This window comes from Perognathus longimembris, chromosome 6 (genome assembly GCF_023159225.1).
Source record: "Perognathus longimembris pacificus isolate PPM17 chromosome 6, ASM2315922v1, whole genome shotgun sequence".
NCBI classification, from domain to species: domain Eukaryota; kingdom Metazoa; phylum Chordata; class Mammalia; order Rodentia; family Heteromyidae; genus Perognathus; species Perognathus longimembris.
Window position 1 is genome coordinate 10836697 of NC_063166.1, and position 26485 is coordinate 10863181.

General features: G+C 47.6%; 1 protein-coding gene across 3 annotated transcripts; it reads right to left on the reverse strand.

The window, feature by feature from the left end:
• Window positions 1-61: 61 nt before the first annotated feature.
• On the reverse strand, window positions 62-26077 carry C6H6orf89 (chromosome 6 C6orf89 homolog). 3 transcript variants are annotated; one of them, XM_048347847.1, is made up of 9 exons: window positions 25956-26077; window positions 20289-20377; window positions 16690-16897; window positions 15799-16012; window positions 9808-9968; window positions 9570-9709; window positions 7841-7970; window positions 4113-4236; window positions 62-787 (listed from the first exon to the last, which is right to left on the reverse strand). In XM_048347847.1, exons 3-9 carry the CDS (start codon window positions 16876-16878, stop codon window positions 693-695), a joined length of 1053 nt encoding a protein of 350 aa, XP_048203804.1. In that variant the 5' UTR covers window positions 16879-16897; window positions 20289-20377; window positions 25956-26077; the 3' UTR covers window positions 62-692. The 3 variants fall into 3 exon arrangements, with proteins under 3 accessions (XP_048203804.1, XP_048203805.1, XP_048203806.1); XM_048347848.1 differs by lacking the exon at window positions 25956-26077 and adding an exon at window positions 25573-25758; XM_048347849.1 differs by lacking the exon at window positions 25956-26077 and adding an exon at window positions 25127-25527.
• Window positions 26078-26485: the final 408 nt, after the last annotated feature.

Consider the following 26485-nt stretch of genomic DNA (forward strand, 5'->3'; position numbering starts at 1 on the left):
AGCCAAGGGAGGGGACTGAGCTGAGGTTCTGGGAGTGGGGTTATAAACCTGGAGAGAAATGTCAGCTTAACAATTATATTAAAGTTATAATCACACTCCAGCCTGGCACTGCCGACTCCCAGAGCTATGGGCATGAGGAAAGAGGGTTTTTAGAACTTTTGTTTTGCACTCTGCCGTGCTGGGTGGGACCCAGGGCCTCACACATTTAACTGCAATGCAACTGATTTGGTCTTTTATCCATTCGGCTCTGCTGGACAAAGTGCTGCGACTCCTTTTGTTGCTGGCCGTGCGTTTCCAATGGGGTGGAGGGTGAGCCGCAGGGAGCAGGTCCATCCGCTACGGGGCGGGTGGCTGCCACGCAGGACCCGCTGGCTGCCACCTGCATGGCCAGGGAGCCGGCGGAGGGGCCCACGGCCTCTCGGGTGGAGGAGGGCACCCGGTGGATTTCCAGCCGCGGTGCCCAGAGGCTGGATGGGCCCTGTCTCTCCCAGACGGGTGCTGCCCAAGTCCCGGTGAAGCAGCCGGGCCGCCATCCTTCCGGAGCCTTCTGGGGGAGGAGCGGCTGGCTGGCACATGCATGCCAAGGGCGGGTGACTAAGGAACCAGCCCCTCAACGTGGTTCATCCTTTTTATTTCTTCCCTTTCAACTTGGTGGTCAGCTCGCCAAGCTGTTCCTTACGTAGTTCTGTTTCCTATGGTTCTGAGAGAGTGGTTCCATCACAGACGACCAAAGGCTGGGTCCCTCTGGCTACAATGTAGGCCTTCCAGTGGGGGGGGCTGGCGTAGCCTTGAAGGGAAACAGCAACAGGAGGCAGGTAAGTGTTGGGCGGGGCAGGCAGAGCCCTGGGCAGAGCTTACTCTGGGGATGTAAGTATCCCTCCTTACGCCCGGTGCTGTCCAACCTGACATCCAACAGGCCCAGCAGGCTCTACTCTGAACCCAAGGCCCCCGCCCCCAGCCCTGGGCAGCTGTCACTCGCTACCAGTCTCAAAGATCGGCTCTGGCTGCAGTTCTCAGGCTGATCTCCAGCTCATGCGTGTGCGTGTGTGTACGCATGCGCAGGTGCATGCACATGCACCTACACATGTATTTTGAGACAGGGTCTGCATAGCCCCCAGGCTGGCCTCAAACTTGGAATCCTCCTGCCTCACCACCTTAAGCACTGGGGTTACTGTGCACCCCCACGCCTGGCTTAATCTCAAGCTTTTTGTGTTTTTGTTTTTGTTGGATGGACAGTTCCGAGGGGGAGCAGGATCCCTGAGCCAATTCTTCTGAGGTTATCTACTCTATAGTTTCATTAGCACATCTAGATTAACCCAAACCAGCATTTCCCAAACTGGGTGCTGCCAGCAATAATGTTCTGTAAGATGCCACAAAGAAAAGAGGTTCCATGGTCCAGGAAGTTTGCGGCACATGAGGTTTCTCCAAGGCTGTCTGGGGTGGCTGACACACTGTCCGTGGTGCCAGCACTTTCAAAGTCCCCGTATGCAAGAGCCTCCTGTTCCCACCCGCGGGGCCATGAAACACAGCCCTGGATCCCCTGAGTGGCTAACAAGGGGGACTTAACTTTCACGCTTTCATAATCAGATGCTGCTGGGCCTCACTGGGCTCTAGGGCAACAATACTGTTACACACTTAAATGTTCTGCTAGATCACCAAGGTGTGGTGAGGCAGGAGGATCCTGTGTTCAAGGCTAGCCTCAACTACATAGAGAGTTCCAGGCCAGTCTGAGTTACAAAGTGAGACTCCATCTCCAAAATAAAATACAATAAAATTATATATATATATGAATAAAAAGAGTTTAATATCAGGTCATTTCTCTCTCTCACGCCAGTCTTGGGGCCCTGAGCACTGTCCCTGAGCTTCTTTTGCCCAAGGCCAACGCTCTACCACTTGAGCCACAGCACCACTTCTGACTTTTTCTGTGTATGTGGTGCTGAGGAATCGAAGCCAGGGCCTCGTGCATGCTAGGCAAGCAGTCTACCACTAGGCTATATTCCCATCCCCTCAAGTTTTTCTTTTAATCACAACACAACCATAGTTAAAAAAACCCCAATAACTCAGGGCTGGGAATGCGGCTTAGTAGTTGGATCACAGCTCGGGCCACCACCCCTGGCTTTCCCATCCATCTTCACAATGAGAGCAGCAAACAGCATTTAACCTTTACTTGGTAGTTCAAGGTCACCGCAAGCACTGTCTGTACAGTAGTGGTGGCAGATGCTGTATCCTGCTGTATCCGGCCTGTGCCATCCTTACAAACATGGTAACCAATCCCTCCCTTCCCCCTCTGCTGGACTGGCTTGGCACTGTCACCACCCTGAGCCACTGAGCAGTTGTTCACTGTCAGGGTCTAACCCCTCTCCTCCTGTCCAGTCACTTCTGATCCTCCTAGGGCTTTGGGCACCCACTGCAATCTCCTCAATCTTCCCAGGCCTGCTCTCCTCTCCTCACCTCTCCCCTCCTCTCCTCTCTGGCCTCCCATCCCTTCTCTATGCCCCTGTCCTGGCTGGTCTTAAGATGCTGCCAACCACAGGACTCCTTTCCTTCTGCTCAGCAAACCAGACAGTGACATTTGAGGCAGGCCTATGCCAGCGTCTGAGGCTCAAAGTTTCTTCAATCACTGCCAGACATCCTCATATTCTTTTAAAATTTACAGATGCCATTCTGGATGCGCGTGGGAGTGGGGAATCTGGAATGTGAGTAAGCTGTGTCTCTACAGTTGTCTGCACTACTAGACAGAGCCTGTGCAACAAGCAACCACAGCCCTGAACCCCAACGAGCATAGACGTCTGCAGTGGTCATCCTCAAGTGCACGGGCCACTCCGCTGCAGGAAAGCACTTCAGCTCGATTTTGATTCAAGAATCTTCTTTTTCATAGGCATTGCCTAAGGGCCAGGCCAGCTGTGCTCCATTATTAGTTAATGCTTAATTGGTACATTGTTTTTATTTTCCATTTCTGAATTGAAATCGAGGTTATATAACTTGGATTCAAATTTAGCACAGCCAGGCGCCGATGGCTCACGCCTGTGATCCTAGCTACTCAGGAGGCTGAGATCTGAGGGCTGCAGTTTGAACTGGCCTGGGCAGGAAAGTCCCATGAGACTCTTATCTCCAGTTACCCACCAGAAAACGGGAAGTGGTTCTGTGACTCAACTGGTAGAGTGTTAGCCTTGAACACAAAGAGGCTGGGGACAATGCCCAGGCCTCGAGTTCAAGCTCCACAACTGACAAAACAAAGCAAAAAAACTTCGCACAGTTTGCAGTCTGTTCCACACATGCCCCTAAATGAGCTGAGAGGATTCAGGACTCTGGGGTCTTCTGAATGAGCCCCCCAGGGGCCTCACCGGGGTGGTGGGGCAGGAAACAGAGCGGCCAGTTGTGACGCTGCGGGTACACCTGCTTCTGCCAGGAACACTGCTGTCAAAGCGATCGCTACTGACAGTGGTTAACGCAAACCGGCCTGCCCTCTGGAGTCATCTTTTAAGAAATGAGGCACAGGATGATTTTCAGCCGGGAAAACATGCAGGCAGAATCAAGAGTGAGTCATGCCTGTGGAGTCAGGCGGGAGGGAACAGTGCCCTGTGTAACCCTTGCCCCGACACAACACATTTAACTCATTAATCTGCAAAATCCTTTTGTTGTGGCAGCACTGGGGCTTGAATTCAGGGCTTCGTACTCTTGCATGGCTTTTTCACTCAAGGCGGGTGCTCTACTATTTGAGCCACACCTCCCATTTGTGGCATTTTGTTGGTTAACTAGAGATGGGGAGGGAGGTCTCACAGAATTTCTTGCCTGGGTTGGCTTTGAACCACAGTCCTCTGTGTCTCAGCTATCCAAATAGTTAGAATTACCAGCACTTAGCTTCTAACTTGAAGTTTCTATGACCAATAAAATAAGTGTACATGCTGTCTGTAGGGGCCATTTCTCTCTGCCTCAGTAGCGTTCCTAAGCATATATATATATATATACTGTCCCCATTAATAAAAGAATGATGTTCTTTATTCTACTTAATAGAACCATGGTGAAAGTAGATTTGGTACTTAGGGATACTTCCCGAGTTGGAAATGAGAGGGAGGCCTCAGCTGACCCTGTGCTGCCGGGAGCCGACATACCGATGTCTCCGGACTCTATGGGCATGGCCACCGTCTGACAGTGCGTTCGGCACTGGAAGGGAGGGATGAGCTGCAACATGGCCTCGCCACTGCCAAGGGTAAATAGGTCATGCATCTTATGCATCTGGAAGAAAGAACAAGGGGAAGGGGAGGGAAGGAAAAGAAGACAAATAAAACGTGGGCAACCAGGAGACAAAAATCCTGACACACAGCTTCAGTTTCCTCACAGTCTCAACAAAGAAAAACTGAACCATAACAAAATTCATAATTAGGCCCAAAAGACAAAACAAACTAGTCTTTCTGAAACATGGCATCTCCCGGTACTGAGACTAGGGTAAACATCTCTTCTACGTACTGCTTTTTTTTTTTTTTTTTGCCAGTCCTAGGGCCTCAGGGCCTGGGCACTGTCCCTGAGGGTCTTTGTGCTCAAGGCTAGCCTTCTGCCACTTGAGCCACCGTGCCACTTCTGGCCTTTTCTATTTGTGGTGCTAAGGAATCGAACCCAGGGCTTCATGCTAGGCAAGCACTCTACCACTAAGCCACATTCCCAGCCCTATTCTATGTATTTCTCTAAAGAGATGCTAAATCATTTACTGGGCGATGTTAGCAATGAAAACCCGAAAGCAGATGCTGATGAACTCTGTCATTCATAACTGTTTTGAGGCAGTTTTGCAGCTGGCCCTGGAGAAGGCCACTGTGATTTCCTCTTTACCTGTTCCACCTTTAGCTATCCCCCCAACTCCTCTCACTGAATTTGACCGAGTGCTAAGTCCTGGCAGGGCCAACACGTGGTGGGTCAAGCATACAATCTTCCCAGCATTTGGTTTGACCCAGAATTTTAGATAAACAGTTGGTCTGCATACCTGCTGGGCACTCTCCATAGGATATCATTTCTCACTCCTATGGCTCTGTGTTACATGGCAGCAAGCTCAAGGCTTCACCCTGGCATATCGGAGCCATCTTACTAAAGCAAATCAGTCCCAGTAGGTGTGGCCTCTGATGCTGAGGTCCACAATGACAGGCAGGCAGGATGTGGGCCTGCACAGGGGAATGCCGCCAGCAGCTGAGAGCGGGACAAAGGGAGAGAGGGGCCTTGCTCAGGCCTTTTCCCCAACTCCAAGCAAGAAAACCCCTAGGGCCTCCTTCCCCTCTATACCTCCTCACTCCTGACTCAGGAAACCTGGCCCTACAAAGCAGAGGTCACAGGCTTTGGCTTCCTGGGCTGAGTTCAGCTTTTTCCTCTCTACTCTAGTCCTTCAAGACTTAGGTTTTGGCTTCATCTTCCCCTGTGCCCAACACTGGCAATACCTGTGGCAATAGTGAGCGTCATTTCACTGGCTACCATGATGACAGGAGGTGACCTGGACCCTTGAGCTGGCCTGTGGCTGGCTGATGCTAGTACTGGCAGAATCCCTGGTGGCAACAGTCCTGAGAAAAATCCCAGAAGACCAAGACCAAGTGCTGTGTCCTCTTTTGGAGGCCAGAGGGGCACAGGGCCACACTCTCCCATCCAGGGTGCAAAAAACAGGACGAGGTGCAGGCCGGCCCTCGGCAGCACTGGGCCCTTCCCCCAGTGCCTTTTAATGAGAGAAGACCCACCTCATCTTCTACCACCAGGCTGCCCCATGGTTCTGGGACCACACACTTGACACAAGGGCCTAGCGATGGGGCTGTGGACAGCAGTATGGAGAAAGGAGAGCACAGGCCGGGGTGGGGAACAGCTGCTCTTAGAAACCAGACTCTCAGGATTGTGTCTTTGGAGCCACTCCCCTTCTCAAAACATCCTTAAGAACCATAACAAGATGACCTTGGTAAGCACTTCAGTCGCTGCTTTAGCTCCCTTGGCTTGGTTCCCTGGTGTTGAGCAGGCTGGTGACTTTAACTTCAATATTCACGAGGGAAAACTGAGATAAAGATGAAGGCCCTCGCCCAGAATTATATCATAATTATGAAGATGAAATCACATCGGGGCCCTGAGTTCTAGCCGAAGACGTCCAGAGCCTGCACCTCCCGACTGCTGGCAGACAGGCGATCTTACTCCTAGACAAAGTGATTGTTTTTATAAGCTTTGAAATCCTCCAACACGATTCAGCAGATTTGAAGCCAAATAACAGCATCAGGAGGTCGAAGACACAACCCAGAGTTAGCAGAAGATCACAGATTGGGAAATTCAATTTTTTTTTGTACAAAGAAAATCCAATTCTTTCAAACCATCCAAGGTTCAAAAACCTCCCTCAGAAATGGGAACCAACAAAGGAACAATGAGAGAAAAGAAAACAGACAGTAAAAAAGCAGATACAGAAGAGCTTCTCTGAGTCCACTGGCCTGAAACCCGTGATGGGAACTGGGGGTGGGGGTGGGGGTGCACCTCAGCGGGGCTGCCCCCCTCCCTCTGCACCTCAGCGGGGCTGCCCCCCTCCCTCTGCACCTCAGCGGGGCTGCCCCCCTCCCTCTGCACCTCAGCCGGGCAGCCCCCTCCCTCTGCACCTCAGCGGGGCTGCCCCCCTCCCTCTGCACCTCAGCGGGGCTGCCCCCCTCCCTCTGCACCTCAGCGGGGCTGCCCCCCTCCCTCTGCACCTCAGCCGGGCAGCCCCCTCCCTCTGTACCTCAGCGGGGCAGCCCCCTCCCTCTGTACCTCAGCGGGGCTGCCCCCCTCCCTCTGTACCTCAGCGGGGCAGCCCCCTCCCTCTGTACCTCAGCGGGGCAGCCCCCTCCCTCTGCACCTCAGCGGGGCAGCCCCCTCCCTCTGCACCTCAGCGGGGCTGCCCCCCTCCCTCTGCACCTCAGCCGGGCAGCCCCCTCCCTCTGCACCTCAGCGGGGCAGCCCCCTCCCTCTGTACCAGCAAGTCCTCCATGCCCGCAAGCCTTTGACTTCCAAGCCTTCTATTGAAGGGGGGCTGGGGATTCCTATTAACACCACTCTGTGTCCTTGGGGAGATCATTTCATCTCTCTAGGGTTCCATTTCCCTACCTACAAAGTGAGAAAGTTGGAGGGAATCTGGAGGAAAGCAAAGTGAGAGGTGACATTGTCCTAAAATGAAATGTACTCATTACCTGGCTTATGCAAAGGTAAGCCCCCTGTACAATACCTTAATAACAATAAAATTGTATCTATTTGTTGTTGGTGGTGGTGGGCCTAGGTGCTGTCTCTCAGCTCTTTTGCTCAGGTCTAGTGCTCTGCCACTTGGAGCCATAGACAGCTCCACTTCCTTTTTTCCTGGTGGTTAATTGGAGGAAAGGATCTCACAGATTTTCCATCTTGACTGGCTTTCAACTGTGATCCACAGATCTCAGCTTCCCGAGTAGCTAGGATTCTAGGTGTGAGCCACCGGCGCCCGGCTGAAATTGTATTTTAAAGAATGAAGAAGTGGGACTATTCAGTTACGTACTACCTCTTGGGGCCAGTCTAGTTTTCAATCTGAGATGGAGAAGTAAGGCTAACTGCCACTCAAGCCCGCTCATCTTGTCGGATTCCACTCCCTTGGCTAGGGAAGAGTGGCTCGTCCTAGGTGTTATAGGCAGGACAGGAAACAGGTCTGTAAGGTAAGGAGACTTTCTGGGAAGCTGCCTCCATAACTTGGCACTAAGGCTCCTGGTGACCAGCAGGAGGGGGGAACTTTTCGGCTCACTTTCTAAGTTGATTTGCAAGGAAGGCCTTGATTACAACATCAATCCAGGTCCCCGAGGAGGAAAATCCTAGGTCCAGGTCATCTAAAAAGAAGTCCTACCTTACTTCCCACAACAGGTTCTGGGTGGAGATGGAAGCACTTTTTTAAGGATGCATCTTTTGGAAACGGCAGGTGGTTAAAAACAGGAAAGAGTTCCTGTAAAATTTGTGATCTGTTCAGAGGTCTTCTCCTGTAAAGGTTGAGCAGAGAAAAAGACACTAGTCGGGGTCAGCCAGCCTTTGTGCAGGACAAACAGAGCTGAGCAGCGGTGGAGCACACAGAGGAGAGCAAAACAGCAAGCAGCGTGATGTCCTGAGTGTCAGGGGCACAAAGAACAGTGTGTGCAGCAGATGGGTGATAAATGAGCACACGCACAAGGACACACGTGTGCTCTACTGTCATCATTTGTATGTGTGGGTGGAGTATTTACAAAATCCAGCTAAAACAACATAGAAGGGGAGGAAAGAATCTACTCTTTCTGTCTTGGGAAAGAGGCTTAAGGGCAAGGAAAGGGAAGAGAGAAGAGAGGCTGGAGGAGATAAAAAGCAAAATACTTTGTGGGGGGCAAAGTGGGGCAGGGGGGGCCCAATCAGCTTATTAACTTAGACATTCTACCACACAAATAAGTGGCAAGTTTGAAGGAAGGTGGAGGACCAGGGGTCTGTGGCTCATGCCTGTAATCGTAGCTACCAAGGCTGCAATCTTAGGATGGTGGTTGGAAGCTAACCTGGGTAGGAAAGTCTATGAGACATTTATTTCCAATTAACCACCAAAAATGCCAGAAATGGAACAGTGGCTCAAGTGATAGAGCACTACTAGCCTTGATCAAAAAAAGCTTAGGGATAGCACCCAGGCCCAGAGTTCAAGCCCCAGGACCAGGACAAAAGAATGAACAAACAAACAAATGGAGCAAGGATGAATGGTGGAGGCCTTAAGATATTATCTGAAGAAGCAATTTCAGTGCTCTGAAAGGATTCTACATGGAAGTGGGCTTTCCTTTTCTTGTCAGAGGGCAGCCTTCACTCCAAGGAATGGACCATGTGTCGTAGACACAGTGAGGAACAGGAAACAGGGTCCAATGCTGCCTCAGTAAGCTGCGGGTGAAGGACTCTTTTTTTTTGTTTGTTTTTGCCAGTTCTGGAGCTTGAACTCAGAGCCTGAGCACTGTCCCTGGCTTCCTTTTGCTCAAGGCTAGCACTCTGCCACTTGAGCCACAGCGCCACTTCTAGCCGTTTTCTATGTATGTGGTGCTGGGGAATCAAACCCAGGGCTTCGTGTATACTAGGCAAGCACTCTTTCCACTAGGCCATATTCCCAGCCCGTGAAGGACTCTTAATTCCTGCTTTTTGGTCTGAAAAATAACAAGGATAATTTGTTTCCTGAACTCTGCCGAGCATCACTGAGGAACAACAGACCTGAGCAGCAGGACGCACTGGCCTGCAGAGTCAGGTGCCAGGAAAGGCCGTCCTCCTCCATGCTTCCTCTCTCTCCAGCCCCCCGTGTCCAGGACCCATGCTCCAGAAACAGAAGTGCTAAACACATGCCTGGAAACACACCGCAAACTTGCTAGGCCATCAGGTGCTTCCCATGGTGCACCCCTTCTTTTTGCACACCCGTTTCCCTTCATGTCACAGCTGCTTTGTCTATGAGCTCCTCTCTCGTGACGGGAAGCTGGGAGATGCCTACTGGGTGCTGGCAGGTGCCTCACCCACGGGACTTGGTGGCTCTTGCTGCTTGGACAGGTGGCCTGCGCCTTTTCTACACACAAACATAGTGCGTTCATACTCACCACGGGTAAGGGAATGGGAACCACCGCTCAGGGAAGCAGCGCCACCACTTGGTGAAAACCCCTTCTGTGAAGCCTTCTGTCACCTCGGGGTACTGGCACAGGAAGTGCTGCATGTCCTCGGATGTCAGAGGCTGGCCCGTCTTGGCAAGGAGGAAGGGAAACAAGAACAAGTTTATGTTGGTCAATTTTGGGAGGCCTGGAGTGGGAGCCAGTCCTGCAGAGAAGCAGCTCTGCTCACCTTGATCACCAGAGGATGGAGGCTGTCCAAGTTCTTCGGGGCGTCCTCCACAAGCACCACCTTGAGCGGCAGCTTCTGAGCACAGCTGGTACAGTTGGCAGGGATGGTCTCCGACCGGTTCTGTTCACAGTTGTTGGACCAAAGCTGAGAGAAGTCAAAATCTAAGGGGGAGAGGGGGACAGGTGGAGGAAGCATTCAGCAACTCAGTCCAAGAGTTTTCAAATCTGGGGTCAGGCGTCTGGAATGTCTAGAGCACACCAGGAGTGGCAGTCCTGGTGGTCCCACATCACCAACATGCTCTGACACTTGTTGCCTTGAACACTCTGGTTTACACACCCACTGGTGGGGGCCAGGACAACTCTCAGAAGGTGTGAGGAAAGGGTTGGGGGAGCTAGAGTCTGCTGTTCATGGCATCTTTGATGTATAGCGAATGGCCTATGCCCAGACGACAGTGTCCAGAAGGGGTGGGACTACTACTAATCACTGCCCTGAACTCCATTAACTGATCAATGACTCGGAAGGCTGATTAGAAGGAAGACCCGCTCCCACTTTTGATACAGTACTAGCCAGTTAGCTGCCTGACACTGTCTGAGTGCCTGGGGATCTTGTTTTCACAGCTTTCCCCAGTTTCTCTCGGTTCCTATCCCGTCTGTATCCTGTTCAGAAAGCTATTCATTATTTCTTGTTTACTTTCTGATCCGCTTTGGATTTCAGCTGTGTTCTTCAAGAGCTGTGTTTGTTTTAAACTCTTAAGTTGAATCCAAAATGTTTCACAAGATGGTTCTGATTAAAACCTAGTAGAAACCAATCAGGGGAGCGCCTAAAACAAAAGGCAACAGACAACCCAACAGGGCCAAAACACCACAATCGATTTTTAACATTAATAAACACACTTGGGAATTATCTGTTAATCACAAAACTTTCCAGTCAGCGACAGTGAACATTTTGTTTTCTTTTCCCCCCATGTTTTTTATTTGGCATCAATTAGTTGCCCAGGGTTTTAAAATTTTTTAACCTTTCCATGTGTGCATACAATGAACCTTGATTAGAGTCACCACCTCTGTCCCTCCCTTCACTGGCTTCCGGCTTCCCAGACCGATCTCCAAAGGCTTCACCGTGTCAGTGTTCCTGCGGAGCACTGGTATCATATTCACCCTGCACCTTTGCCATTTGCCTACCTCTTCTCATCAGTACCCATGCCTGAGACAGGGACTGTCTTCAATTCTTGGTATACTTTTCTTAAATTATGTTAACTGTTCAAAGGGGTCTCACCTGGGTATTTCATACATGGGTATACAATACTTCAATCAGACAGTCCCCGTTACTTCTTTTCTTTAAGGCAGGGAAATTCTCCTGGGGAAGGGCTGTGATTGTTCTCTGGGGTCTCCTGCCCACAGCCTCCGGGTTTCCTGGAGGCGGCGGCCCCTTCTCAGCCAGTCCAGGTGGATTTCCACCTGTGTGGCACTCCTCTTGGGCTCCTCTCCCAATGGGCTCCCCAGGGGCCTCCAAGGCCAGCCAAAACTATGCCACTTCTTTACTACATTGGCACTGTAATTTTTTTTTCCCTTCTCGAATATTTTCAAATGTTCCTTATGAGGGGTCAAATATAAATCCTTGCAAAATACAAGGACTCTGGGTAATGGACACCCAACGTGTTTGAAAAGCAGAGAAACTGCATGGGAGAGCCATGGCTCATGTTCCCAATCCTCACACTGATTTGGAATCATTTCAGTTTGAAATGTCAAAAAACAGTTCTTCAGCCCAAACCTAGCCTTGCCTGGAAGTCTTGGTGGTGTAACCTCTCACTCCTCCCCACGAGTTGGGTACAATGCCGAAAAGTGGGTGGGCAGAGAGCTGACTTTCTAGAGGCTTCCTGATAACAGAGAGTTTACAAAGAGTTACTCAGAGGGCTCACTATGCACAGCAGGGCACACTCTGAAATTCCCCGTGGGGAGGACCCGTTCACAGATTATTAACCTGAAAACATTGTTTTAAAAGATTTCTTTCTAAGACAAAAACTCCAGTCTGTAAAAAGAATAGGGAAGAAAGAATGGTGGTGGAGGGAAGTGGAGTTGTGGTTTACGTGGTAGAGCTCAAGCCTGGAGCAAAAAGCATAGTGAGAGTGTGCATGAGGCCCTAAGTTCAAGCCCCCATACCAGCATAAAAGGAAGGAAGGAAGGAAGGAAGGAAAGGGGGAGGAGAGGGAAGAGAGAGAGCAGGACATAGCTAGTTCAACAAGAACAAAGGGTGGTCTGTGTTTGTTGTTCAATGCTTGTGGAGAACAGTGCCTGGTAGGTCTCACCAAGAAGAAATGATGTGGAATCTCCCCGGACTTTTTGGAATCTTTAGCAATAGGACTAAGTGAATGGGAAGAAAAACTAGATAGATGGGCAGCATGAATTCACAGGAATCTCAAAATAAAGCTGAAGTGAATGATCCCTCCTTTTAGGTTAGGGCGCCCATAGAAACCTGCAAAGCTCCCAGCAAAGGTCCCCTGCTTGCACTGGCATGTGCTCTTTAATCAGACCCCTCCTCCAGGCTTGTGTCCCACAGCACTTCTTCTAACATCCTGGCCTTTGCCAGGTCCCCTGTATGGGGGGCAAAGTGCCCAGTGCCCTTTCAAACACACAGGAGCAGAGGAGCTCAAGAAAAAGAAGTCATTTCACCAGCAATCATGCTTCCAGGAACCTCCCAACGCGCACAGTCCTGTCTTCCTGAGTCCTCACTGGTAAAATTTTTTCCCTCCAAATGCCATGCAAAGCAGATTCCCACAAAGGAAAACAGGGCGCACTCAGACCCACGTTTACAAGAAAATGGCGCTGTGCTGAACCACCATTGGAGAGCTAAAACCACACCATGTTCCCCGTAAGACTGAGCACCAGGACTCACTCACTTCCATCTGAAGGCAAAATATTGTTTTCTTTGGTTTTGGGTTTTTTGTGTTGTTTTTTTTTGCCAGTCCTGGGGCTTAAACTCAGGGCCTGAGCACTGTCCCTGGCTTCTTTTTGCTCAAGGCTAGCACTCTGCCACTTGAGCCACAATGCCACTTCCAGCTTTTTCTATATACATGGGGCTGAGGAATCGAACCCAGGGCTTCATGTATACGAGATGAGCACTTTACCATTAGGCCACATTCCCAGCCCCTGAAGGCAAAATATATATATATATATATATATATATATATAATTTTTTTTTTTTTGCCAGTCCTGGGCCTTGAACTCAGGGTCTGAGCACTGTCCCTGACTCTTTTTTGCTCAAGGCTAGCACTCTGCCACTTGAGCCACAGCGCCACTTCTGGCCGTTTTCTGTATATGTGGTGCTGGGGAATTGAACCCAAGGCTTCATGTATATGAGGCAAACACTCTTGCCACTAGGCCATATTCCCAGCCCATGAAGGCAGAATATTAACTCAAAGCAGACTGAGTTATCCAGATTACTGATGAGACATTCGAGTTTCTTACACTTTAAAAGATGACCTAAAGCAGGAGCAATCACAGTCCCTTGATGATTCTAAATTTTTTCACTACAGAGCTCATGGAACAAAGTAAATGCCATCAGCTGGCTCCTGCAGGTTTCATCCCTGGGACAAAGAGCGGAAGCTGCTGAGGGCAGGGAAGACAGCCAGGAAGGGCTGGAATAGACAGCACAGCTGGCCTCACTGATAAGGCTCTCTGGCTCTTTTTTCCAGATGCCCTAAACTTGGCTGCCGGAAATGTCACTTTTTTTTTTTTTTTTTGCCAGTCCTGGGGCTTGGACTCAGGGCCTGAGCACTGTCTCTGGCTTCTCTTTGCTCAAAACTAGCACTCTGCCACTTGAGCCACAGCGCCACTTCCAGCCTTTTCTATATATGTGGTGCTGAGGAATTGAACCCAGGGCTTCATGTATGTGAGGCAAGCACTCTACCACTAGGCCATATTCCCAGCCCCATGTTACTGTTTTTGATTGTACAGGGGAATGAACTAGGGGCCTTTCACTTGCTTGCCTTGTTTGCTCTGCTGGTGCTCTACCATTTGAGCCATGAGTGCCTCCAATTTTGCTGTTTGTTGGTTATTTTGGAGATGGAAGCTAGTGGAGTTTTCTGCCTGAGGTGGTTTCAAACTGTGATTCTCCAGGTCTCAGCCTCCTGAATGCTAGGATGACAGGTGTGAGCCACTGGTAGCTAGCTGGACACTTCATTTTTTTTTAAGCTCTGCTGACATTTCACAATCTCCTAATAAATACAGGAACATTCCATCTGAAATTAAGACTAAATATATGAGCTGTTGGTTCATTAAAACTAAAAACCTCATTGACTTTGGGTTCTTATTGTACAATGTTCCCTTCTTCTTGGTTTTAATATAATTCTGGAAATCTTTTCACGACTTCCTTAAGTGTACAAAAACAGCTTGCAGGGGTTGGAGGTATGGTTCACTTGGTAGAGTACTAGTCAATAGGAAGGCATCAGGCACCAAGTTTGAGTTCTGGTCTCGGACCTAAAAGGAAAAAGTAACTTTCAAAGGAGACCCATTCCAAGACATGGTCTCTATGACTGATAAAACCTTGCTTAAAGAATGATGTTATGGACTGGGAAGGTGGCCTAGTGGTAGAGTGCTTGCCTAGCATGCATGAAGCCCTGGTTTGATTCCTCAGTACCACATAAACAGAAAAAGCCAGCAGTGGTGCTGTGGCTCAAGAGGTAGAGTGCTAGCCTTGAGCAAAGAGAAGCCAGGGACAGTGCTCAGGCCCTGAGTCCAAGCCCCAGGACTGGCAAAAAAAAGAATGATGTTGGGCTGGGAATATGGCCTAGTGGCAAGAGTGCTCACCTTGTGCTCACCAGTGCTCAGGCCCTGAGTTTAAGGCCTAGGACTGCCCCCACCTCCAAAAAAAAAAAAGAAAAAGAATGATGTTATGACTACAAGAGCCTAGCTGAAACTAGTCCTTTTGTTTTCTCCTGAAAACATACTTTCTAAGTTATCATGGATCCAAAAGGTTCCAGAATAGGGTTACGCAAAATAATTCTATAATTCATTTGTGACATGAATGTATATGTCCCTCCACGTGAATAAAACTAATGCCACCAAAGGTGCTGGTGGGCACTTCCCTAGGATACAGCAGGCTCAGGGATCAATCCTCAGCACCAAAACAAGAAAAGTGAAGAACTTTCCTTCAAGTTCCCCAAACAATGTCTCTATTCTTTCTGAAAAAGTAAATCTCAAGTCTTATCATGTTATTCTCAAAAGGAAAGGAACTGTCAAATTAGGAACTCCCTGACATTGACGTACGGTTGCTAAATTTAAATGTTTCTTAAATGTAACTTCCTGGCAAAACTGATATACTTTGGAGCACTAAATTAAGTCAACTGTGGTAGAAAGAGCAAGCTGAAAGTATAGGAGACACCTAAACAAAAAACTCATAGGGTAAGTTCAGGACTGCCAGAGGACCTGGCTAAAAACAGGTGCTTTCAGCACACTGCTAGCTCTATTAACCACCCACCATGCACAGGGATCAAGGAGAGTCAAATCTATGCAAAGGACTTATATCCCTAATGTGTTCTTGAACAGGTTTGTATTTGGCTCCATCCAATGGGTTTTTCTGACATATGTCTTTATTTCCCTGGGCCTCAATTTCCCTATCTATAAAATATAGATAATAAAACCCAATCCCAAGGAGTTTTAATAAGAACTGAATTAAATAAAACAAAACAATACAAAGAATATGTAGCAATAAATGTTATTCCCCTGGGCTGGGAATGTAGTTTAGTGGTAGAGTGCTTGCCTAGCATGCATGAAGCCGTGGGTTTCATTCCTCAGTATTACATACACAGAAAAAGCTAGAAGTGGCACTGTGGCTCAAATGGTAGAGCACTAGCCCTGAGCATAGAGAGGTTCAGGGACAGTGCCCAGGCCCTGAGTTCAAGCCCCAGGACTGGCAAAAAAAAAAAAAATGTTATTCCCTTTCCCATCAAACACCGTGAAGAGAATGATCTCACAGGAAGAAAGTGCGGCACACTACCTGGAAAGGGTCTGTCTTGATTGGTGACTTGTGGAGGAGCCCCTTTATTTTCTGGCATATACTTCTTGGTAATGGGCAATGACATCAGCCGAATGTGATGGATGAGCGAGCGCCAGGTGTGAGCTCCCGAAAGCCCAGGTTCAGGCGCTAACGGGCTGAATGGCTGAATCACAAGATAGGCAGAGAGCAAAACGAAGCCCAGAGTTACAAGGACCTACCAGGAAAGACGGGGAATGGATTAGTAATTGTCCTAGGGAACAAAATACCTTCATGACAGGAAAAACAAAACAAAGCCAGACCTCTTCTATTCCCAGTGCCTTAAGAACTAACTTATTTTCAAAATTAAACCATTTATTTCCACTTCTAAAGGCATTCAAAGTTGAGAACTAAGGACTTCAAGGTTCACCAAGCTTCTGTTACACAATTGGAGGTTATGACACCACTTAAAACACACACAGCTGGGCACTGGTGGCTCACACCAGTAATCCTAGTTACTCAGGAGGCTGAGATCTGAGGATCATGGTTCGAAGCCAGCCCAGGCAGAAAAGTCTGTGAGACTCATCTCCAATTAACCACCACAAAACTGAAATAGAGCTGTGGCTCAATGTGGTAGAACACTAACTGTGAACAAAAGAGCTCAGGAACAGTACCCTGGCCCTGAGTTTAAGACCCAGAACCAACAAACACACACACACACATATTCACACATTCCAATTAATTCTAAACACACAGCTTTCACTTATGCTCTGCTTATCAACAACAGTCAGATTTCCTAGTAGCACATAGTAATAGGGCAAAGGCTGATTTATACACAGAAAACCCAGGTTCTGTGGTGGAATGTCAATAGTAACATGTAGAATGCTACTGGAGTTTGTGCTATAAGTGCTTTACCTTATACACAGCGATCAGAAGAGGATACTGGGGTGGTCCCCGCTGAGGCTCATTCTTTTCCAGTAGCTGTCTGATAAATTTTTCAATGGCTTTCTCAGACATACCACATTGATGGCCTGTCTGTCTCACCAAATCAACAGTCTCTGAAAGTTTGTCATAAATGCTGATTTCATTAGCAGCAAGATCCATGTCTTCCAACACACGATTCCTGAGAGAGAAGACAAATGAAAAGAGAAAGCTGATTTCTTTAGAGTACTTCCTCCCCAAAGCTACTTCCTTTATAGCAAGGTCTCTCTACCTCCTCAGGGAAGAATCAATTTTTGTTTTCCATAGTCCATTGCAAACCCAGTGGGTACATTGAGAGAATATAGAACTGCTATATGTACAGATTTATTATTATTATTATTATTATTTGTGTGGGGTTTTTTTTTTTTTTTGGCCAGTCCTGGGGCTTGGACTCAGGGCCTGAGCACTGTCCCTGGCTTCTTCTTGCTCAAGGCTAGCACTCTGCCACTTGAGCCACAGCGCCACTTCTGGCCATTTTCTGTATATGTGGTGCTGGGGAACTGAACCCAGGGCTTCATGTATAGGAGGCAAGCACTCTTGCCACTAGGCCATATCCCCAGCCCTATTATTATTATTATTATTGTGTGTGTGTGTATGTGTGTGTGTGTAGTTGAGATGGTGTTTCATTATGTTGTCCAGAATGATCTCAACCTCCAGAGCTTAAATAATCCTCCTGCCTCAGCCTCCAGAGCAGGTGGGACTACAAGAATGCACCACCATGCCCAACTTATGTATACATTTTTAAATGTTACTAAACAGTGTATTAGAAGCAGGTTACACATGGGCACTGGCCCATGTGTAACACTTTGAGGAGCTCTAGTCTGGTGCATAATAAATGCCTGAGATTCTGAAGCACTAATGGCATCCCCAAAGCTTTCTAATGCCAATAAGAGGAGATCTGCTATTGGTCCTTTACTAAAGGAAAAATGAATGAACTGTAGATAATGATACTGACCAATTAATTCTTTGCAATTAGACCAGATATCTTTCAGTTACACAGAAAGAAAAACTGATCAGGGAAGGTAAGATTTACTGTGAGGAACACGCCAGAAGCTTTGCTTCTGGCCAGAGCAAGGACTTCAGACAATGCAAAGCTCTTCACGTGGACCTTGAAGCTTGTAGCCCTAGCACCTTTCCACAATTTTAGACAATAAAGGGCACTTCATTTGTATTTAAAGGAGCCAAGATCTACATTAATCTCATTATTCAATTTGTGAAATGAAATATTTTTTTTAGTTAATGAAGACTGATTCTCAGTGGCCTCAGATAAAAGGATTAAACTTAAGTAGCAAAGTAGAGTTCTCCCAGTATCATTTGTACAATGAAATTAGATAATGATTTTTTTCATGAGGAGAAATGGTTCTTCCTGAGGAGGAAGAAATAAGCCTAGCTTGGTGCTGGTGGCTCAGGCCTGTAAGCCTAGTGACTCAGGAGACTGAGATCCAAGGATTGTAGTTTGAAGCCAGCTGAGGTAGGAAAATCCAGGAAATTCTTTTTTTTTTTTTTTTTTTTTCCCCAGAGCTGGGGACCGAACTCGGGACCTTGCGCTTGCCAGGGAAGCACTTTTTCACTGAGCCAGATCCCCAGCCCTCAGGAAATTCTTATCTCCAATTAACTACCAAACAGCTGGAAGTGGATCTTTGGCTCAAGTGGTAGAGTGCTAACCTAGAGCAAAAAATTTCAGTCCCAAGGCCTTGAGTGCAAGCCCAGGCCCTGCACAAGAAAACAAAACAAAACAAAACATACGGTTGACATTGTCCTCTACTGGACCGTTTTGTTTATTTGCCCTGGTGGTACTGGGGGTTGAAGTCTAGCCCTTCTCTTTGTTTTCCCTCTCTTCCTGAAGGTCCTCTTATATATACTTCATTCCAAAAGTGCTTCTAAACCTTCCTAAGCACTAAGTGGTAGCTGGGTGTTCTTTCAGTAAGATGCTGCCACCTGTAGGGTAGAGATGACAATCGTGTGGCTCCGGCAGAAAAAAGGAAGCCCCAAGCTGTCACACACAGGAGCAGGCCTCATGTCCCAGCAAATCACTCTCCAAACTCCTTTTGCTCTTACTTAAGAGTGTTTTGTTGTTGTTACTGTTGTTTTTTAAGTCTGCATGGTCCTCATTTCAGAGTTCAAATAAAATTTGGAACCTTCATTTCAGGTTCAGAATGTGGTGAAAATTCCCTTAAAAAAATATGTATCCTAGGTTAAGGGTACAGTTCAGTGGTAGAGCTCTTGCCTAGCATGTACAAGGTCCTGGGTTCAACCCCCAGTATAGGAAGGAAGGAAGGGAGGGAGGGAGGGAGAGAGTGAGGGAGGGAGGGAGAGAGTGAGGGAGGGAGGGAGGGAGGGAGGAAGGAGAGAAAGAGAAAGAAAGGAAGAAAAGAGGAAAGGAAAAAGAAAAAAGGTAAAATGACAGACATAGAATGGGAGAAAATATTTGCATAGATCTTATAAGGGAAATATTCAGAATATGAAAATAATTCTTAGATAACCCAATGCAACTCAATACTGCCTGTTGGTCTACCATTAAAAACAGCAATTCTGAAAACTGGTGTGGGCAGGTGTAAACATTCATTAAAGGCTCTCTAGGTGACTAATGTGCAGCTGAGTCAAGAACCAGTGACCTGTTTATAGAGACATAAAGAGGAGCAAAAATCTCACAATCTTTCTTTTTTTTCCATCCTTCCTTCCTTCCTTTCTTTCCTTCCTTCCTTCCTTCCTTCCTTCCTCCCTCCCTCCCTCCCCTCTTTCTCTCTTTCTTTCTCCATACTGGGGCTTAAACTCAGGGTCCCATGCATTCACTAGGCAATACTGGCTCACAGCTGGCACTCTACTACTTGAGTCATGCCTCCACTTTCAGCTTTCTGCTGGTTAATTGGAGATTAGAGTCTCATGAACTTTTCTGCTTTGAACCACAAGGCATGAGCCACCGGTGCGCAGTCCGTGGTCTGAAGGACCATCGCTGGATGCAAACGCAGTCAGATGTGCAGCAATGGATGTCCATGGTGCACCGTGCTATGCCCCTAAGTGATTCCAGCAAGAAGGGCAGAATGAGAACTTGTGACAATAATTCTCACAAAGCAGGGTGCCAGTGGCTCACGCCTATAATCCTAGCTACTCAGGAGGCTGAAATCTGAGGACCATGGTTCAAAGCTAGCCCAGGCAAGAAAGTCTTATCTCCAGTGTGCTGTGGTTCAAAGTAGTAGAACACTAGCCTTGAGTGCAAAAGCTCAGTAACAGTGCCCAGACCCTGATTTCAAGTACCAGCAACAACAAAAATAAAATAAACAAATAAAAATCTCACAAACTGCTTTTGCAATCAGAGACTCCAGAGACAGCATTTTCCTGTGGAAACTGGAGAACTTTTTAGGATAGAGGAAATCTACTGGCATGATACTACAAACTGAATGCAATGCTAATTAAATAACCAAAACAAAAAAGCTTGCCCCTTAAAAAAAAAAATCAACCATAAAGTCATGGCTAAGCGTCAAGCATAAGGGGACTAAGGAGGACCATCTGAGTCTTGATGGTGATCCACTTACCTCCAAAAAGAAGGTCCAACTCGGGAAGACGTCAGCTTAGTCACAGGAAACTCTGAACAGTAAGCACGACTCTTAATGGTAGTTTAAACCTGCAAAGGCACAAGCAAGATTATCAGTGCAGTTATTAAATTCAAGGTACCATGCACCAGCCTGGACATCCAAGCATTCCCCCCCACATCCATGGGGTATAAACCTCAAGACCCCCAGTGGATGCTGAAACCACAGTTAGTACTGAACTTAAGTGTGCCATGCTTTTTATAAACACCCATAGCTCAGATAAAATGGAATCCTAAATTAAGCACGGTAACAGTATACTATGAACAGTATGAACAGAAAAAGCTGTGTGGATCTAGCCATCCATTCCTTTCCCCATGGTGGTGTGAGATGTTAAGTGCCCATGTAAGATGCTGTGGGGTGAATGATGGACATGAGCATTGTAGTATTGTGACAATCCCTAATATAGATGGCTACTAAGTGTCAAATGGGTTGGTAATGTTATAAATACACTCCCAGAATCACTGGAGTCACAATCATAGACACCCAAATAAAGGTTGTCTCAGTAAGACAAACTACTTCTGCAGAAGGGTATGCCATCAGCCAAAACTCTGGCAAGCAAGCATATACAGCAGGCAGGCTGCTCCCTTATTTATCCCTAACACAGCAGGTCCTGCTCCTCTGCTCCGAATGGTGGAGCAGCTCAGGTTTACAACCTGCTAATTGGCTAGTTTGAAGAGGATAAACTGTATTTACATAGGGCGACTTAGAAATGCAATTACCAGTACACAAGTAATCTCAACATATACCTGCATCCCCTGCTATTTCTTGAACAATCTGAGGTATGTCTTAAGTCCATCTTAAGGAAACCGGTTTAAAACAAATCCTCACTTTTCAAAAGATCCTTCCTTATCCTAAATTTTCCTCTTTTCCTTACCAAGAGCCAAGCCAGGAGGCCAAAGAAGAAACTTTTAAGAAATACATTTTGGTAAAAAAAAAAGAAAGAAAGAAAAAGACAGTTTTTCTCACAGTAGCCTGAGCTATACACAGCTGGACACACTGAACAAGGATGGTGCATGTCACCAGCAGGTCAGCCTGAGATTTGGTCATGCAACTCAAAATGGCACTGGACACTCACTGCTGAAAAGCATGCTCCGTCGATGAGACACTGCTTTAGAACGCTACTTCCCAATGACATGTCACTTTGCTTTTCAGGAGCATCCGGTGATGTCTAAAGGTACTTTTGACTGGTAATTAGAGGAGCCCTGGCAGCTAGTGGGCAAAGAATGAACATGCAGAAGGCAGCCCTCACAACAAAGAACTGTCTTGCTCAAAATGTTTAAGGAGCTGAGGTGGAGAAAGCTAGATTTTAGGAGAGGCCTATGGGAGGTGAGCCAGGGAGCTGATTCACCTCTGAAGGAGTACTTCCAGGAATGAGGACTGGCAGCTCCCCAAGTCCTTCTCAGTCTGTCTACAGGGAACAGGGTAGGATGGTGCTAACACCATGAACCCTGAAATGTTTGTCTAAAGGCAGGCACCAATGTCTCACATCTGTAATTCTAGTTAATCAGGAGGCTCAGATGTGAGGATCATGGTTCAAAGCCAGAGAAGAAAGTCTGAGAGACTATTACCTCCAATTAGCCACTAAAAAACTGGAAGTGGACCTGCAGCTTAAGTGTTAGAGCACTAGCTTTGAGTACAAAAGCTCAGGGACACTGCCCAGGCCTTGAGTTCAAGCCCTAGAACCGGCACCAAAAAACACAATATTTTTTTTCACTTAATTATCATTTAAATCAAATGGTCCTCTTTCTAGACACATTTGCCTATAAGACTTTGAGGACCTCCATCACTGTCTGAAAATATGCCCCTTCCTAATTCAAACTTATACAAAACCAGTAAGTATGATGGACATCTAATGCATCCTTCACTTCAAGTGTTGATTGACATTTGTATCTGCTTTCTGTTTTTATCAAAATCACTCAAAAGTTAGTTGCAACACATCATGAAATCACTTCTAAATATTTCAGCATACATTTCCTATTAAGGACATTTCTATTAATTATGAGCATTATTACTGTCATTAAAATAACTCTATTTCCTAATATTCAGCCCATAGTCAAAATTTCCATTATATATGTGAGTATATGCACACATACAAACACACACAAAATATGCATTTTTGGGCTGGGAATGTGGCTTAGTGGTACAGTGTTTGCCTGGAATACATGAAGCCCTGGGTTCAATTTCTCAGCACCACATATATAGAAAAAGCCAGAAGTGGCGCTGTGGCTCAAGTGGTAGAGTGCTAGCCTTGAGCAAAAAGAAGCCAGGGACAGTGATCAGGCCCTGAGTTCATGCCCCAGGACTGAACAACAACAACAAAACCCCACATTTTTAAAAATCAAAGATCTACAAAAGTACAATAAATGCATGTTTCAAAATACTACAACGAAACCCCTCACAGTGTACCGTTAATACGCACTAACAAAAATGTGAGGGGGGAAAAAAACTCCAAGATTTAACTACTAACCATATATTGCATTTAACTATTGTCTCTTTCATCTACTCGATATGGATGTCCTGGCTTTATTTCCTCTTTTTATTTTTGCCAGTCCTGGGGCAAGAATTCAGTGCTTCAAGCATGCTAGGCAAGCATTCTACCACTAAGCCACATTCCCAGCCCAGGACACTTCACTTTTTACCCTATCTGATCCCTCTGCAACAGCTGCCTATCTTCTCCAAGTGTTCTCAAACCCTGGCAGGTCTGTCCTGTTCTCCAGTCAAGAGACTAGCTTTTGGCATAGTTGTCCTTGACCTTCTCATTTCCTCTACATTTTAACCACAGGCTGTTAATGATTTCCAAATCTCTTCAGTCTAGAGGTCTCTTGGTTTTTTATTTGTTTTTTTGCCAGTCCTGGGGCTTGGGACTCAGGGCCTGAGCACTGCCCCGGCTTCTTTTTGCTCAAGGCTAGCACTCTGCAACTTGAGCCACAGCGCCACTTCTGGCTTTTTCTGTTTATGTGGTGCTGAGGAATTAAACCCATGGCTTTTTGCATGCTAGGCAAGCACTCCACCACTGAGTCACATTCCCAGCCCTAGCATTCTCTTAAGGGCCTGAAATCCATCTACTTATTTAGACCCAACGTTCCCATAGTTTCTTTTCTATTTATAAAATGCTCATAATTAAACTATCCCCCCTTCAATCCATTTCTTTTATAGTCTTTAAGAAGAGAAAAGGAGTCAGCTGCTGTGGCTCACACCTGTAATCCTAGTAAAGAAGGCTGAGAGCTGAGGATCATGGTTCCATGCCAGCCCAAGCAGGGAAGTCTATGGACTCTGTTCCCCAATTAACTACCAAACAAAAGCTGAAAGTGGAGTTGTGGCTCAAGTGGTAGAGTACTAGCCTTGAGGAAAAAAACAACTCAGCCAAATCGGGAGGTGATGGCTCGCGCCTGTACTCCTAGCTGCTCAGAAGGCTGAGATCTGATGATCGCGGTTCAAAGCCATCCCAGGCAGGAAAGTCCTTGAGACTCTCATCTCTAATTAACTACCAGGAAATCGGAAGTGGTGCTGTGGCTCAAGTGGTAGAGCGCTAGCCTTGTGCTGAAGAGCTCAGGGACAGCACCCAGGCTGAGTTCAAGCCCCAGGACCAAAGAATAAAAAAATAAAAAATAAAAAAAGCTCAGAACCAGTGCCTAGGCCCTGAGTTCAAGGCCTAGGACCTGCACAGGCACGCACGCGCACAAAGATATACAGCTACGGGTGTTTATTCACACATGTATGGTCACTGCCTACCTGTTCAGTCGCATCCTCTTTCATTCCTGCCTCATCTTCTACATGTTTGCTCATCGTTCTGCTTTTATTTAAATAATTTCCTCTGCCTACAATGCCAAGCCTCCCATGCTCTGTCCAATAAGTGAGCTCTTGTAAGAGCTTGGATTTTGACCTTGGAACCTCATTCAACTCTACCACCTTACTATTTTTTCTCTCTTCCTCCCCCCCTTTCCTTCTCCTCCCTCATCCTCTTTTCTCTCTATTCCCCCCCTCCCTCCCTGTTGTTTTTAAGATAGGGTCTCATTCATTAGGTAGCCCAGGTGAGTGCTAGGATTACCAGGGTGTGCCACCAAGCCCAGTAAAATGATGAGTTCCTTGAAAGCAGACATAAATGGAGAAAATAACACAAGAAACTAACAGTGGACATAGAAATTCACTTCACATATGGAACCTATTCAATGTTGAACAATTTTATGGAAAGGACCTAACTACTGATCAATCATTTTGTTACCTAGCAATTGGTCCACATTCAGCATTGCCCAAGGGTCCCTACTCTGCTCCGATCACCTCAGCCTGATGAGAGTTTAGGTGAGCAGGTTAGGAACAAGTTGTTTTTGTTTTGTACAGTAAGTGTGGAGGAAAGAGCAACTGTGTCTTGAAAACTCAGTACAGGACAGAAAAAAAATCTGAGAGGGCAAGTTGTACATTTCAGTCAAAATTGCAGATTGACAAAGGTGAACTTAATTTTTGTTTTCTTTTAGGTGGAAGAGGAAGGGATTCATGTGTTTCCTAAAGGGAAATTGTGACAACTCAAATTCAAGTACACAAATCTATCACAGGAGAGATGTGCATACTAAGGGAGAAATCAAGGGAGGAAATTCACCATGAAAACTACAAATGAGCCATCAGAAAGGTTAGAATAGTAAGTACATAGGAGACTGATGACTAATTTGTAATCACATTCCCCTTTGGCCAGGGGATGGTGGCTCATGCCTGTAATCCTAGCTTCACAGATATGGAGGATTGATGCTCCAATTTAGCCTAGGCAGAAATGTCTCATGATATCCCACCTCCAATTAGCCAGCAAACTGCTGGAGATGTAGCTCAAGTGAGTAGAGTACTAGCTCTGAATGAAAATGCTGAGTGACAGCTCCGGGCCGAGGTCAAGCCCAATACTGACACACATGCACACTATCAGTACAAATCTATGCAGATTTGGACCAGGGGAAAAAAAAAGTGAAATCTGCAGGGCTAAGTCTTAAAGTACTATAGAAGAGTAGGCAGGAGGAATTTCCTTGTGGCAAGGCATTCTTTTCTGAAATCTAAGTCAGGAGGCTCACGCTCTGCTTTCGCGATGCAGAGCTGAGCTTCGAACTGGGGGCCTGGCGCTGTAAGGCAGGTGCTCTTAACACTTGACCCATGCTTCCAGTCATTCACAAGCCCGTCACTTTTAAATAAACATTTTCCCCTTTAGTAAATAACTAGGAAAAAAAAAAAAAAAAGAAAGCCACAGCACCTGTTTCGGCTGGGGGGGGGGGGGGAACTGGATTTTCTATATCCCGGGGCGTCTACCGAAAGGCGCTGTGGAAGGGCGGTGGGAGGCCGTGGCCGGCGCCATGGCTCGGGGTTGGGGCGGGGGGGGGGCTCTGCTGGGACGCCCGCGGACCCCACTCTAGCGGGTGACCTCGTCCTCCCCTCCCCGGCACGAGCCCGGGAGAGAGAGGGAGCTGGGGGTGGGGGGGAGAGGGTGTCAGGAGCTCCAGAAACGCTCGGCGGGGGTCAAGATGCGGCGCTGCGCTGGCGGGGGGGGGTGTCCGGGGCCCGCACGGCGGCGAGGCTGCCCGGCAGCCTCCTCCTCTCCCCCACCCCCCGCTCCCGGCTCGGGTCCCACTCACTCACATGCAGGCCCGCGCCCCCCCGGGCTCCTCCCGCCTCGGCGACCCCAGCCGCCCACGGGAGAGGGCTGGGCTGACAACTTCCGGCTTCCGGAAGCGCAACCCCGGAAGTAGCTCCGGGACCCACAGCCCAGGCCTCGCGCCCAGTGGTAGCTCCGCCTTCCCGCCATGCGCTTCCGGCCAAAACAGAACGCACGCGAGGTCGTGGCGCGCTGGGTGAGGAACTCTCGCGATATCTGAGGAGCTGGGGTGTCTGGCTCCCCCTGGTGTCCCATCAAGAGAGACTTTTTTTTTTTCTCCCCAATTCTGCTAAATTCTCTGTAATTCTTGCAAGGCCTCATCTTTTCTATCCGCACGGACACAGATTATGTGGCAGGAGCACACCCCACAGGAAGCAGCGAGCCCTGCAGCCTATCTTCAGGACGAAGAGGTGAAGTGTAGCTCTGCATAGAGGAAAACTGAGGTGGGGAGGGGTATCAGAATGTGGCCTGGTTCTGAGAAGGGCTCTGAGGGAGGGTAACACCTTCTCACTCC

Bases quoted from the DNA above. Each gene is read 5' to 3' on its own strand.
- C6H6orf89 (XM_048347847.1), bottom strand. From the start codon at position 16,878: ATGGATCTTGCTGCTAATGAAATCAGCATTTATGACAAACTTTCAGAG. The intron at 16,013-16,689 runs GTAAAGCACTTA...CTTTCCTGGTAG, and splicing joins TTCTGATCGCTGTGTATAAG to GTCCTTGTAACTCTGGGCTT. The intron at 9,969-15,798 runs GTAGTGTGCCGC...TCTCCCCCTTAG, and splicing joins TCAAGACAGACCCTTTCCAG to ATTTTGACTTCTCTCAGCTT.